We start from the raw sequence: 13,203 nt of genomic DNA, 5'->3' as shown, positions 1-13,203 counted from the left end.
AAATAACAACAAAGATTGGTTAAGGGAACATGGCCTAACGGAGAGGAAAGAAAAATAATAATAATAATAATAAAAAACGCACCGTCAACATACTTACGAAGAAAATTTAATTAAGGACCACTTTAAAATTACAAAAATATGGCCTAGTCCACGCCATGGATTCCTAAAATACGGTTACAACGAGTGTACGGATGTTTTCTCGACTTGATTTCGAGACGTCCTCGCGTGTGACCGCTCGTCTGTCCTCGAAAGTGCGCGAAAAAGGCCTCTGGCATTCAGACTCATAAGGTGTCGCTATCTTTGAGTAAACAGTCCTTGGTTTGAGTCATACTTCAAAGGTAAGCCTCGATCCCGACCCCTAGGTAAATGAAACAAATTTAAAAACAAAATCGTTAGAAAATTAGTTTTGTAAGGAAATTGTCTGTAAGCATTTTTTCATCAAGAAAAGAGTTATTTGATGAGCGGAAAATAGCCTAAATCTGTAGTTATTTTCCTTTGCTGTTAAAAGTGAAGTCTCCCTCATTAATAGCTTGCACTAATCGTTTCCAAAGCGTTTTCGTTCAACGGTAGCGTTCAAGTTCAATAACGGTTTTTGAAGATGCGTAGCGAAAATAACCGCTGTGACTAATGCTGGCTCACATTCTGATTTCTCCCAGAGCTCTCGATTTCTCGGTGCTAACCGAAGAGATCATGAACTCTGGGAAAGAGACTGGATTTCGACGCATTTATTTTTAGTTTTTGCGTTGAGAATTTGTCGTTAAATCAAGGATTGTACAAATTCATAACTTTCTTTACTCTCGTCACCAGACTTCTTGACAATGAACTAATGTTTTAAAGAGAAATTAGATGTTTGATCACTCTCGAAAATTAAAAGACTACTCACTTTTTAACGCGAAGAAAGAACTTTTCGCGATCGAATTTTTCAGCGCCATCCACATCATTCAGACTACCACACTCCAAATAAACATCAAAACACATCTGCAAAGAAACAAAATCAGTTGGCAAGTCAAAATACCGTGTACCATAATAAAGAAGTTATGATATAATGATTAACTATGTTTCCCCTACCCAGCCCCAGAGGACAAGCTTTTGCTCACCTGTAGACGGCGAAGCTGATTGGCTAAGAGATTTAAAGATGAGTCACGTGCTGTGAGTTCCGGGTAGAAAACATTCCCTTCTGCTTCTATCGCCTGTAAACAAATATCACACGATTTGATCAAGTTTTAAATCGCAATTGCGACACTTTGCGTGTTAAATAGGAGGTAATATGCCCACGAAAAGCCCTGGGGGCAAATATAAGCCCTGGGATGTTTCCCTACAAGAACAATTTACTATTACTAACTCTGGAATAAAAATTAAAACAACGTAAATGTTAAACATCAGTGAACGGATTTCCCAGTGAGTGATATCCAGACCTCTAGGTTCACTATCAGTTTAGAACAGTGACAGCAGAAGGCGGAGGACTGGGGCGCAAATCCTGAACAGTCACATGACCAAAATCGTATCCAGTGTCTCTCTTCCTTATCACAAATGCCTTCACTACTAGCTGTGATTCGGAGATTGGATTGTAAGGATTCAAAACAAATCCACACCTTGGTAAAGCTGTCCCTTATCACAGTTTGTCCGCAAGTTATTTCAATTGAGAATAATGGCGGCGTTGTCGGATATTCCTGAGACAAGACCACTGATGCCTTGAGACGCACTGAAAAAACAATTCATTAAATTGTCAAAATTGGAACTATGAAACACTTCACAATCTCTAAAACTTGTTGAGTAGTATAATTCTGGGTTTTAACCAAAGCCAACCACTTCCCTCATGCACACAAGACTGAGATTCGAATCGGAAAATTCTACGCTGATAATGTAAGCGTCTCTGATTTGTAGCTTTGATTTTGAATCTGAATCAGATTTGAATCGTCACGCATAAGTTAGAAACAAATTGTCAGTATGTCAGTAAGTCTTTCGGGGAAACCTAACATGTCTCTCTCGCGGACGAAGAAAAACGCCTGTTTATGTAGGCTAATTTATCACTGATAAATCTAAAACGTCAGATATCACCAAGTTTTTGTATACGCCTGTTGGCGCAGAGCAAAAGTTTCTCAAAAAGCGAATTGTCTCAGCTCAACCTGCAGCGAGCAAAACACCCCAAACCTACTTTTATTTCTCTCAAACACCGCATGAAAGAGCATGTCACTTTCTTGAATGAATCCTTCGTCAATAAGACTTTTCAACTCCGCTTTTTCCTGGAAAAGAGACAATACATATCAGATCAGCATATCAAAATTGTATTAGCCTGCGAGCAGGCTTTTCGCGAGGAAAGAAGAAAGAAAGTCAAACGTCATTTTATTTCTTTATTTCTTTCCCCACGAAGAGCCTGCTCCAGGCTACATTGTTCCACGAAAAAAACATTGGTCAACTTCAAGAGGTAAAATTTGCTTTGCAGGAAAATGTCCTTACCACAAATTCTTCGAACGTGGCTGGTTGCCACAAGGACAGCTTTGCTGATAACTTGCTCGGGAACATTTGAAGAGAATTCTTGTTTACTGGAATCGTCAGCGCCTCTGTAAATTTACAAAAGTAAAAATCTTCAGGTCGTGAACTCAGAGTAAAAAAGTGCAACTGACACAGTGCAAATCTTACTAATTTAACACTTCGTCTAAATAAGAAGCAAGTCTAGTGGTCCGGGTAAAACAGCATCTCCTTTTGCGTCCTAAGTTCATCCTCTACTAGATGTCTGGTATTATTTTACCGTATTCAACGCAAAACTTCCACGCTGACGATAAAGTAGCTCTGCAAAGATCGAGTATGATTGGCTGTCGCGTGTTTATTTGTTCCGTTTTTCCCCGCGCAAGTAACACTGTGCGTAAACCTGTGCGGCTACGTCTTACGGGGCACACCATTTGACTTTCGCGCGCGGGGGGGGGGGGGGGGGGAGCGTTGAAAAGAAAATCTTGAGAACTTGCTTGTACCAGAAAACATTCATACACATGACCACTACCGAATTAAAAATAACGCACGTTCAGTGAGCCGAAATAAAAGCACATTACACGGAGGAAAAAATTACCATGCATACAAACGTCCCAAGAAAAAAAATTATGGCGGATCTCGGGGGTCCCCCCCCCTTTTTTTAAGTGGACATATAGACGTCACCTCCGGAAAACTTCACTCGCAACCCTTTGTGAAACTGGATAAGCCAGTTACATATACACGCAACAATCACCGGTCATCTTGGATTTGTGTTTGAAAAAAAAAAATAAACTCTGGCTGGGAAATCACATTATTATCGTGACGTCATCGTTTTCAAAAGGCTCCATTTTCAAAATGTTTTCCGTCCAGACTAAAACGCAAAGCCGGCGTTTTCAAATTCATCCGGTTTGAAGAAAGCTCTCGAAAAGCTCCGTTTTCGTGACGGTTTAGTATGGACGGTAGGAACTAACCGGAGAAAAAAAGCTCTGTTTTCAAATTCCGCCGGCGTAGTGCGACGGGGGCTTAAATTCCCTAATATAGATATGATTGTGAAAGTTGCTTATGGTATCCTAGCCTACCTAAAGAGGTCAGTTGTTGTTGGAGAGCAAGCCTGGCCAAGATTCTTGCTCTGACGGCTTTGATTGTTGCCTCCATGTGAGACAGACTTACTGATGACTTGGGCACAACTTCCTGAAATGTGCAACAGATGTAGTGACTTAAAAGATGCAGTTGCTAACTCATATCAAACAATTAACACTGTTTAACTATTCTGTTTCCAAATAATGTTTCTTGAGAATGTTTCAGAGAGACACAAGAGAAGGACAAGTTGGAAGGGGGGGGGGGGGGGAGGAAGGCATGGCTAGCCCCACCCCCTCCTCACCAACACTACCCAAAGCCAACCACCATCAGACAAAAGGGACTACAAGAAATATAACAAAACAAATTATTATGGATATTGCGATTTGTGGGGGAAAAAAACTAGGATATTGTCAAAAAATGTTTCTCAGCAAAGTTTGGTCAACAAAAGTTGCCGTTTGGAATTTGCTAACATTGCATTACTTTATGGCCGACAAATTGTGGAGCTGAAAACTTGCGCTGGACTGAGCCAGGAAAGAAAATGTTGGTGTCTAAGAATAACATAATGTATCCCTGGTCATGCTGAGGACAACAGTAGTTTTGTTTTTCCTCTGACAAAGAACAAGCACTCAAAATGTCAGCTTTTTTGACATTTGCTATGGAGGCCAATTTGCCTAAAACAACTTGAAATTGATATTCACCTCATGTTCCTCTTGCCTGCCCATTGCAGTACAACAGTTTTCTTTAGAAACTAATCACTCTGTACAACTGATTTTGGGTGACTTGGTTGAATTATCCCAGTGCTGTTTTAGTTTAAACAACTTACAACCATAGCACTGAGACCTATTCAGGTCTCCATTCAACCAAAGATGGTTGAATCCAATACAACACAGCCTGAAGTACAAGCATTGAGTTTGCCTTACATGTGATTCCTCAGGTAAAAAGTCCAGTCCACCGATCCTTTGAGCCCACATATATGGCTTGCCCACTAGCTTGACAAAATCCTCAAAAGTGGTAATTCTGAAAGAATGTAGTCAAGTCAACATCACAACTAGTTTCTGTAAGAATACAGTGCAATCTTGATTTTTTGAACCTTTAATTTTTTCAAAATTCCAATTTATGGCCAAAAAATATTGGGAGAAATTTACCCTTCCCATTTTTTCAAATAAAATTTCTGATCCACTTTGTGTTTCCACTGTACAAGCAAATAGGATAGAAGTTTTGATAGTCTTATCAACACAGTCATATAGGACAACATACTGACTTTTATTACAATGAGCAGTCAAGGGTGTGGTCTAAGAAAAATTTCAAGGAGCCCAAAGGTTCCTAACCATGAAATCCTGGGTGCTCAGCACTTAAAATTATGTGAAAAAAGTAAGGTTTTTCCAGTCCAAAGTGGCACCCGGGTGCTTCTAGAACACAGCCCCGTGCAGTATAAAACACTGACAGGGTCAGGGGTTTTATACAGTTGAACCTCCGTTTGCGACCACCTCTCATAAGCAACTACCTCTCCTCAGCAACCAGTTTTCCAAAATACCAAAAGTTTCCAAGTCAAATCACTATATTTAGAACCACTTGAAGCGACCACCTCTCGTAAGCGGCTGCGACCACTTTTAGAGCTAATAGTTTGAAATTTTCTTTTGTTTTTGACCTCTCATAAGCAACCTCTTGACAGATAATAGAGTAGAAATTGGATAATAAGTTGTTGTAACATTAGCGCAATACTGGGTAGTACAAGAGACGGACATTTCTCAATGATAAGCACAGTATTTTTTTCTCGAAATCGACTTTTGACATCAATAAAGCATTTAAAACATGGGGTAAGTCTCTACAGTTAACATATGCTAATGGGGCAAAATTTTGGCCCCGTATGGTCTTAGCTCTCATAAGCGACCAGGCTTGACATTTTGGGTGATTGCTTATGGGAGGTTCGACTGTATACAAAATTGAATCACACTTTTTATTTCCAAATGAGTTAATTTAGCTTTTTCAGACCAAATGAACCATTGAACTAAGTTTGCTTGCATTAAATTTCTATAGGATATCATTTGATTATGTTACATTGAACACACAGGGTTAGCAGAAGACAAAAACAAAACAAAATTATCAATGGAATCAAATTTCTCCTTACCCAACTTTAGCAAGTTGATAGAGACTGGATGGGTTTGGTGCCTTGCCACCGTCGTCATCAGGAAACAGATTGGTTAACAATGACTCAGGAGAGAGAAGGGCACTAGAACACAAACAAACAACAATGACATAAAGCAATTTTAAATTGAGTGTCATAAAACCAAAACCAAAGTGATCACTCTGGCTAATCGCAAATTACACACACAATCTAGTGAACCAATCAAAACTCAAAGCAAACACATGTAAGTGTATCTGATGCAAAGAACAGGAAAATACTTGCAACTAAGTCAAGATTGGTTTTGGTTTTACTTCTGGTTGGATGACAAAGTGCTACAAATTTTATAAGCCAAGCACTTAGCGTTGTAATGCAAAACCAAAGCAAATTTTATCACTTGTTTGTTTGTTAAATGCAGATTTTCATTATTTAATCATCACTGCTTAGAGAGGCTTGAAATTGATCTACATGTATTTACTGTGTCAGCATTCCTAGTCCACACACACACCTGTACATATCAGAACACTACGAGGTGTCAAGATGCCTGTTTACCCGTTCGCAAAACTATGTACCTGTTTGCTAACACTGGTCCTGGTACTGCTTCATTTAAAGACAATGATGGCGATACCACAACGGTGTTGAACGTTGGCAGAAAGGAAAACAACAAATCAACTGTTGCTTTGTCTAAAAGAGAAAACATGAAAGTTTTAAACCTTTAGAGCAAAGTTAAATAAATGTACTTCCTATGGCATTTTTTAACGTTTTCCTTACTGGTCAGAATTTCAACTGAAGGAGTATAAATCAAAGTGCCAGGTACTGTATCAAAATTAGCTCAGAACATCACTTGGGAATTTAGCATTTTTATTCTTGCAAAAGGTTATTAGACAAGTTCAGAAAACATGGAACAAAAGTACATATATGCATTGAGGACAACTGGGGATGAATGTGGCATTTCTTGAGGTAAAGCAACCAGACCTAGAGTAGGAAACTTGGAGCCAAATTTAAGGGAAAACAATACACAAATGTTTTTGTGACTCACATCTGTAGATTATCATTTATCCGCTTTTACGAGTGGTTTCCTGGGCTTAATGGACCACATTGACAATGTCACGTTTTCTACTTTTTTTTTCATTCAAACAAAAAATAAGCCTCACAACTTGATTTATTGTGCCGAATTTAGTAAATATATTAGGTTTCCTAAGAATCTGCTGGAGATATTGGACCACAAAATAGTCATCCAACAAATGTTTGCCCCTTGGACAAATATAAATTGGTAAAAATAGGCAAGTTTGGGGTCCTCTATTTCCATGAGTTTGCAACAGATTCTGATTAACCTCTGCATATTTGCTAGCCTGCAAAAACAGACAGATTTCCATCTTTTGTCTTTAAGGCTGAGAATTCATCTGTGTTTGCAGGCTTCATATTTACTACATTTAGAATGATAAATATTTATTGATGATCTATGGAAGTAGTTTACGAAAAATAAGAAAGATTGTTGATTTGGACTGATATCGTTGCAGTGGTCTATTCTGATCAGATCAGATAATACAATAATACAACAGATTAGGTTTTCAAGGTAAAACTAACCTTTACATTTCACTTGTAACAGGATTTGAAGTGGATGTTTCTTGAGCAGCAATTTTCTTTTCTCCTCCAACCGAGCTTCTTCCTTTTTTCGCCTATGTTTTGACTGAGACAAAAACACCAAATGTTTTCGTATTGCCATGCAGCAACAAACATGCTACCTCCTACCATCATGTATTAAGTTTATTTTCCAAGTATCGAGTCAATGTTGAGGTTCTTAATGAGCACAATTTATAGCAAAACCAAATAAATGTGAATTCAGTTGTGACATATTCTTCTCAAACTCAATAATATTCATCAAGTTTAACCAACGAAAATCATGACTGTGACAGTGTTTGGATATCTGATCTTAATAAATTAGCATAGCTTTGGATGATTTTATTTCTATGATTACCCCTTAGTTTTAGTTTTGATTGAGAAGATATATCAAACACTCATGAAAGTGTTTCACATTTCCAAACACCTTAAACTTCAACAAAAATACTCTGCTACACATCATATTTTCTACTCTCTTCTTGGTATTTAGAAATGTGGTCAGACACAGTCTTTCCTGTTTGATCTGTTACTCACCCTTTTGTGTCCCTCAGTGTTTTCCTGATCTGAATCACTGTCAATATCTGCAAAGGATTTTTAAAAAAACATCATTTACTCTGCAAAATCAGGCCAAAAATAAAGCAATTTTAGTATCTTTCAAACAGCACCTGTTTCCCAGGATGAACACAAACCTGTTACAGCAGATTTCGACTCCATGGCAGCCTTAGCAATATCCAAGTCCCCCAGAATCTTGACTTCCAAATGAGGATCGCATGCCTCATTGTACGCTGAAGCCTGGACATACAGGATATACAGAGGCTGTGGAAGATATCGGGCAGTTTCATGCTGTACCCGTCGAGCATCTAATGGCATGTTCATGTACTCTTGAACAGGTTGAGTAGCCTAAGAAAAGAAACAGTAAAATTGTAAGGGCATTTGGTAGCCATTTGGGAGCTGCACTGAGTTAATGGTCACTGTAATATATTCTGGATTGAGATGTTGGGATCAGAGTGCTGGCCAAGGTCATTGTGGTGAGCTTTTGTAGTACTTCTCTCCACCCAGGAGTATAATTGAGTACTAGAGAAATGTCGGGGCAACTTGACATAGTACCGGGCAGGGAGGGGGGGGGGGGGGGGGGGGGCAAGTAACCTGTGAGAGACTGCCATCCTATCCAGGGAGAGTAGCAACACTCCAAGTTACCACATGCTACAGAAACAAGAATTTAAAGGCAGGGTCAATGCTTATGAGCCTTCTATTCTTTAGCCTGAATAAACAGATGGTTCTCTTTGCATCAAGAGATATGGCTGTGATTCAACCCAAAAAACTCTATACGTCATGACATAAAAAAAATAGAGACCTGTCGTGTGCCAAGGATTCACTGTTGCTAGGCTCTTACTTTTTGTGAGCAAGCAACAGGCAACGACATTTATTAAAAGTAGATTTTACAGATCTCTAGATAATCATATGTTATGTCATCAGTGGTGGAATCAGGGATGTCTCTCATGTACTGTAGAAACGGAGCAAGCATGCAAAAAAAAGATGCATTTATGCAACACAGGAACTCTTCAAAATTTTGATGGCACCAAAATGAGCTTCATTTTTGTGCATTTCATTTCTTCATGACTTATTTTCTTTACCTTCAAAATATTTTCTAGTCTTGGTTGTAAACTATCTAAGAATTCTTTCTTTGTGTGAATCTCTTTCATGAGTGTTTCTTTTTTCTCAAGAAATTGTTCCTTTTGTGCAGCCAGCCTGAAATGATAACAAAGTTAATTCTATATTGTATTCACCACCCAGCAACAAGAGGTGGGATAGAGTTTAGACAATGCTTGAAAATTTGTAGTCAAAATTAGTAACATTCTTTGTTTTAGAACCACAATTCCACTAGATGTTCATTTCAGAAAAAGATCCATCTGTTCCATACATCTATACTATGACTTGCTTTTTATGTTACATTGCAATGAGTTGAAATGACTCTAGTTATTATATGGTGAGCTCTCCAAGCAAGCAAGATGAACCAAATCCTGTACTATAATTGGACTAAGATGGGGCTATCGTACCCACTCAGGATTACTAGCAGTTTCCCACTGGACAAAAGTAATGTTTATGCTATTTAATAGACCTTAATTGATCAAGTCTGTTCAACCCAAATGGCTGGATAATGGACAATATCCAGCCATCTTGACCCCATGCTTGGTCAATAACTTACATATACTGACTGCCATGCATGTGTCTTTTATATTTAAATGGTATTAATTCAACTGTACTTCAAGGCAATATCCTCCAAGAAGAAGATGCAACTTATTGCCACAGCACCTAGAGAAAAAAAGTAAAATTGATCTCACATGTTAATTTAAGCGTAAATTTGATTAGAGTACCTTTTCCTTTGTTCTAGTTCCCAATCAAGTCTTGCTAACATCAGCTGATGAGAATCTCCCTTAGTGACATCCTGCAAAACAAATTTTTAAAACATTTTTCAAAATAGCATTATCTGCAATCACAGGGATGCAATGCAACAATACATGCAAAGGCTTGCATAGCTACATTTAAATAACCTTTTTATTGCTGCATTACACAGTAGCACTTTTTGCACACATCGTGTTCAACTCCAATATATAAACCAGCATCACTCTCATGAACACACACAAAGGGCTATATAGCATTTACAAAGCATTTACAAAGTTGCTCAGGCACAGATCTAGGATGAATGGTGAACAATTTCAGAAATATCAACTGCCAAAGGCACAAGCTTTAAGAGGGGTCAGGGGCCATACTTGCCCAGGAAATGGTTTGGATTTCAACTCCCTAAAGTTCCCATCCTGGGTTTCTGAGTCATTCTGAAAAATTTGACCAATTTCCATAAAACAGTGGAAACCAGTACGAACCCATGCCTGTTACTAGCAGGCTATTATATGATATGTCTCTCCCTACACTGCTTTACTAGAAAACTAAAATTCTCCTTTAACATGACATGAACTTTTTTTCAGTACAAGCATTGTCAAAGATACTCACAGGTTTGGATATTTCTTTAGGAGCGTCCCTGAAAAATTCAGTTTCTGGCACAAGTTCTACTTCTTCATCCTTTGACCTAATGAACACATTCAGCCATTAATTTTAGTTTCTGTGGAACACGGTGAAGGCAAAGTATGTAATGGCACGCTTTACTCACTTGAACTCAAGACATTTTGTAATTTCCTTTTTCAAATGCATCACTTCGTAAAGAAGGTTCTGTAATTGCAAGTGAAGACTATCCACTTTTTGCTTGGCCTAAATAAAAGCAAACAAAAAAGCAGGACAGTTCATGCACAGTGTACATTATTTTGTTGTTAGCATGATTATTTGTGTAGCTTCATTGGGCTTTTAAACAATGGTGTCATTGTTGTAATTGAATAAATATTCTGGTCATTTTCTGAAGCACTGGGGCTAGCTGTAAGCTTAGAAGGAAATACCTTTCTTTTGAATTTACAGTGTATCATACATTCAAGCAGAGTAGAGCAAAAACTGAGAAACAACATTGATGTAAGTGTTACAAATTCACAAAAACTTACTGACATCTTATCAACATGTTACCAACTGTTGGCGGACTGACGACTGACTGTTGGCCATCTGCCAGTTGACTTTTGGCCAACTGTTGGTCTGTGCTGTGGCCACAACCTGTCGGCATTCTGTCGGACAACAGTCCGCTGACAGTCAACCCACAGACAGCCAAAAAATGGCCAACAGTCAGCCAACAAACCACCAACAGTCAGCTGACAGACGGCAAACAGGTTTTTTCAGAGAGCTGTTCTTCACAATTAACAAATTTAGTGGTGAGTAAAGATAATAGAGCATTTAAGTTAACAGCCTATGGGCTGATAATTGCACATGAGTACATGACAAGGGCTGTCTGCTTACTTGGGTTACAGGATACTCCATTTATAATTACTAGGCTTCCCATCTAGGTTTATTAACAAACCTCTTGAGTTCTTTCTCTGGCTTTCTTGCATCGCATGTGAGCAAGTCGGTTGAGCTTTTTCAAGATTGTAAACAGCAGGGTGCATCTAATCCTGGACTCAGTTGTGTCAGCATCCTGAAAACAAATAGTTATTTATTTTACAAATTCAAGTATGTGCTGACTTTCCTCATGTTACCAGTTTTTAAACTGCAGAAACATAACCAAGACTGTGGATACTAGTACTAGTGAATTCACATTTACTATAGGTATCTTACAAGACCAGTGCTCATCTATGGCATCGAGTTACTAGGTGTGCCACTTTTCCTGGGTGGAGATTTCTCCCTATACTGGGTCAAACCCTTTTGGTCATTCTTTTGCCAGAACAGCCCTTGCACTACAATTTATTAAATGCCTAACTCCCTGAGAGGGCAAGATGAACCAAGTCTGGCACTTTGATTGGCTACCCAAGAAGGCAAGATGGCTCTATCTCGCCCACTTTGATTCTTTTATATTGTGGTACCCAGGCTGCGGTTGTGCGACATATGCACCACTATTGTGGATGTCTGTCAGAGAGGGGTAACGAGAATAGGCGCTACATCCCACATAACATAACATAAAACATAAAGCTTTATTTTGACACAATAAGAGTTAAAGCTACAAAGCTTGTGGGGTCATGTATACTACTGAACTAAGGTCGTGTTCTATCAGGATCAACCGTTTCTGGTTGGTTGGGTTGGTCAAGTTTCTTCATGTTCTATTGGGGGGAAACAGTTTTCAGTTGGTTGGTTGATCAACTTTTTCAACCGGCCCCGAACCAGGTTGAAACGGTTGGAAAAGCATTTGTGTGATTATGTTGCATGGTTGTAGCTCGCATAAGGACTATTCCCAGGAGTTTCCGCGTTTCAACCAAAAACGGTTGGAAAAGTGTTCTATTGAAAAATGTCAACCATATCAACCCAAACCGGTTGCAGTTAAAACGGTTGATCCCAATGGAACACGACCTAAAATACATTAATTGAAATATATACTTGTAAAATACTAAATAGGAAACTAAGATATCAGTCTAGGACCTCAAAATATTAATTGAAGTTTCTAAAAATACATGTAATCACTTTTTCAAAATCGGGATGTGGAGGCAGTTGAACTGTCAAAAAGAACAATTTGTTCTTTGTCCCATATAATTAATCCTTTATTGACCAAGCTTGTTCAGTCGAGATGGCTGGATATCGGCCTTGTTCTTTTTCTGTATATTTATGGAACTCCACTCCCCTGGATCCATAAACATCCAAACAAAAAAGACCATGGCTAATATCCAGCCATCTTGACCTCATGCTTGGTCAATAACCCATATGTATTTCTGACTAAAAGTACATTAAATGGCACTAAACATTCCATGGGTAGCCATGCTAGCTACCAAACATGCCCTGCTTCACTTGGTTAGAATGCACAGAATGCATAAAAGGCTTTCCAGTGTGGAAGGTGGTACTATTTTATAGCCGAATAGCTTTAAGTAAAACTGTGGGAAAACAGGGAAACAGAACAGAAAGTCTTCCTCAAAACTGGCGTGTTGATAGCTTACCATAAGTTTTTCCCTCTGAATTTCGGCCACAAGCTTTCTTATTTCCTCAGTTCCTCTCTCAAACGCAGCAACATCAGCAGCGGCACTTCTTTTCTCCACTTCTACATCCTCGAGGTTTGCAGCATGTTGGACATCTGAAGATTTAGAAGGACCATCTTTAACTGAAGTTGCAGAAGAAGAGGCAGATTTCGAAGTGGTTGGAGGAGATTTCACCACTTTCTTCTCCTGCGAAGGACTACCTGCATCTGAAGGCGTGCGTGTTCTTCTTCGCTTCATTTCTGACTCTAAAGTTAAGAAAGTTGCCCAAAGAATCGGGAAAAAAGAAGAAAATCTTCTATAGTTTTAGCAAGAAGCATGCATTCGCCATTTTTAATTACCTACCACGCATAATCTCATTTGTAACAC

General features: G+C 38.8%; 1 protein-coding gene across 1 annotated transcript; it reads right to left on the bottom strand.

Annotated features, from left to right (window-relative positions):
• Positions 1-90: 90 nt before the first annotated feature.
• Positions 91-13,183, bottom strand: LOC110047598 (THO complex subunit 5 homolog). Its single transcript, XM_020753340.2, has 19 exons — positions 12,799-13,183; positions 11,241-11,354; positions 10,455-10,552; positions 10,298-10,373; positions 9,664-9,734; positions 8,923-9,037; positions 7,978-8,188; positions 7,823-7,869; positions 7,256-7,358; positions 6,241-6,352; positions 5,675-5,776; positions 4,467-4,563; positions 3,546-3,657; positions 2,458-2,561; positions 2,156-2,243; positions 1,593-1,702; positions 1,098-1,190; positions 884-978; positions 91-358 (listed from the first exon to the last, which is right to left on the bottom strand). The coding sequence occupies exons 1-19, from the start codon at positions 13,072-13,074 to the stop codon at positions 295-297; spliced, it is 2,088 nt and encodes a 695-aa protein (XP_020608999.2). The 5' UTR covers positions 13,075-13,183; the 3' UTR covers positions 91-294.
• Positions 13,184-13,203: the final 20 nt, after the last annotated feature.

Source organism: Orbicella faveolata, unplaced genomic scaffold (assembly GCF_042242905.1).
Source record: "Orbicella faveolata isolate gen_17 unplaced genomic scaffold, um_ofav_v1 contig_47, whole genome shotgun sequence".
In the NCBI taxonomy this organism is placed as follows: Eukaryota; Metazoa; Cnidaria; class Anthozoa; order Scleractinia; family Merulinidae; genus Orbicella; species Orbicella faveolata.
Note: the sequence above shows the minus strand (reverse complement) of the source record. Positions and strands in the feature narration are given on the sequence as shown.

What these genes read in the sequence shown, in the direction of transcription:
- LOC110047598 (XM_020753340.2), bottom strand. Translation starts at nt 13,074, where the DNA reads ATGAAGCGAAGAAGAACACGCACGCCTTCAGATGCAGGTAGTCCTTCG. An exon ending in CCAGAGAAAGAACTCAAGAG is followed by an intron (nt 10,553 to 11,240) that starts GTTTGTTAATAA and finishes GCTTTTATTTAG; the next exon opens with GCCAAGCAAAAAGTGGATAG. An exon ending in TTCTTTCTTCGCGTTAAAAA is followed by an intron (nt 359 to 883) that starts GTGAGTAGTCTT and finishes TCATTTACCTAG; the next exon opens with GGGTCGGGATCGAGGCTTAC.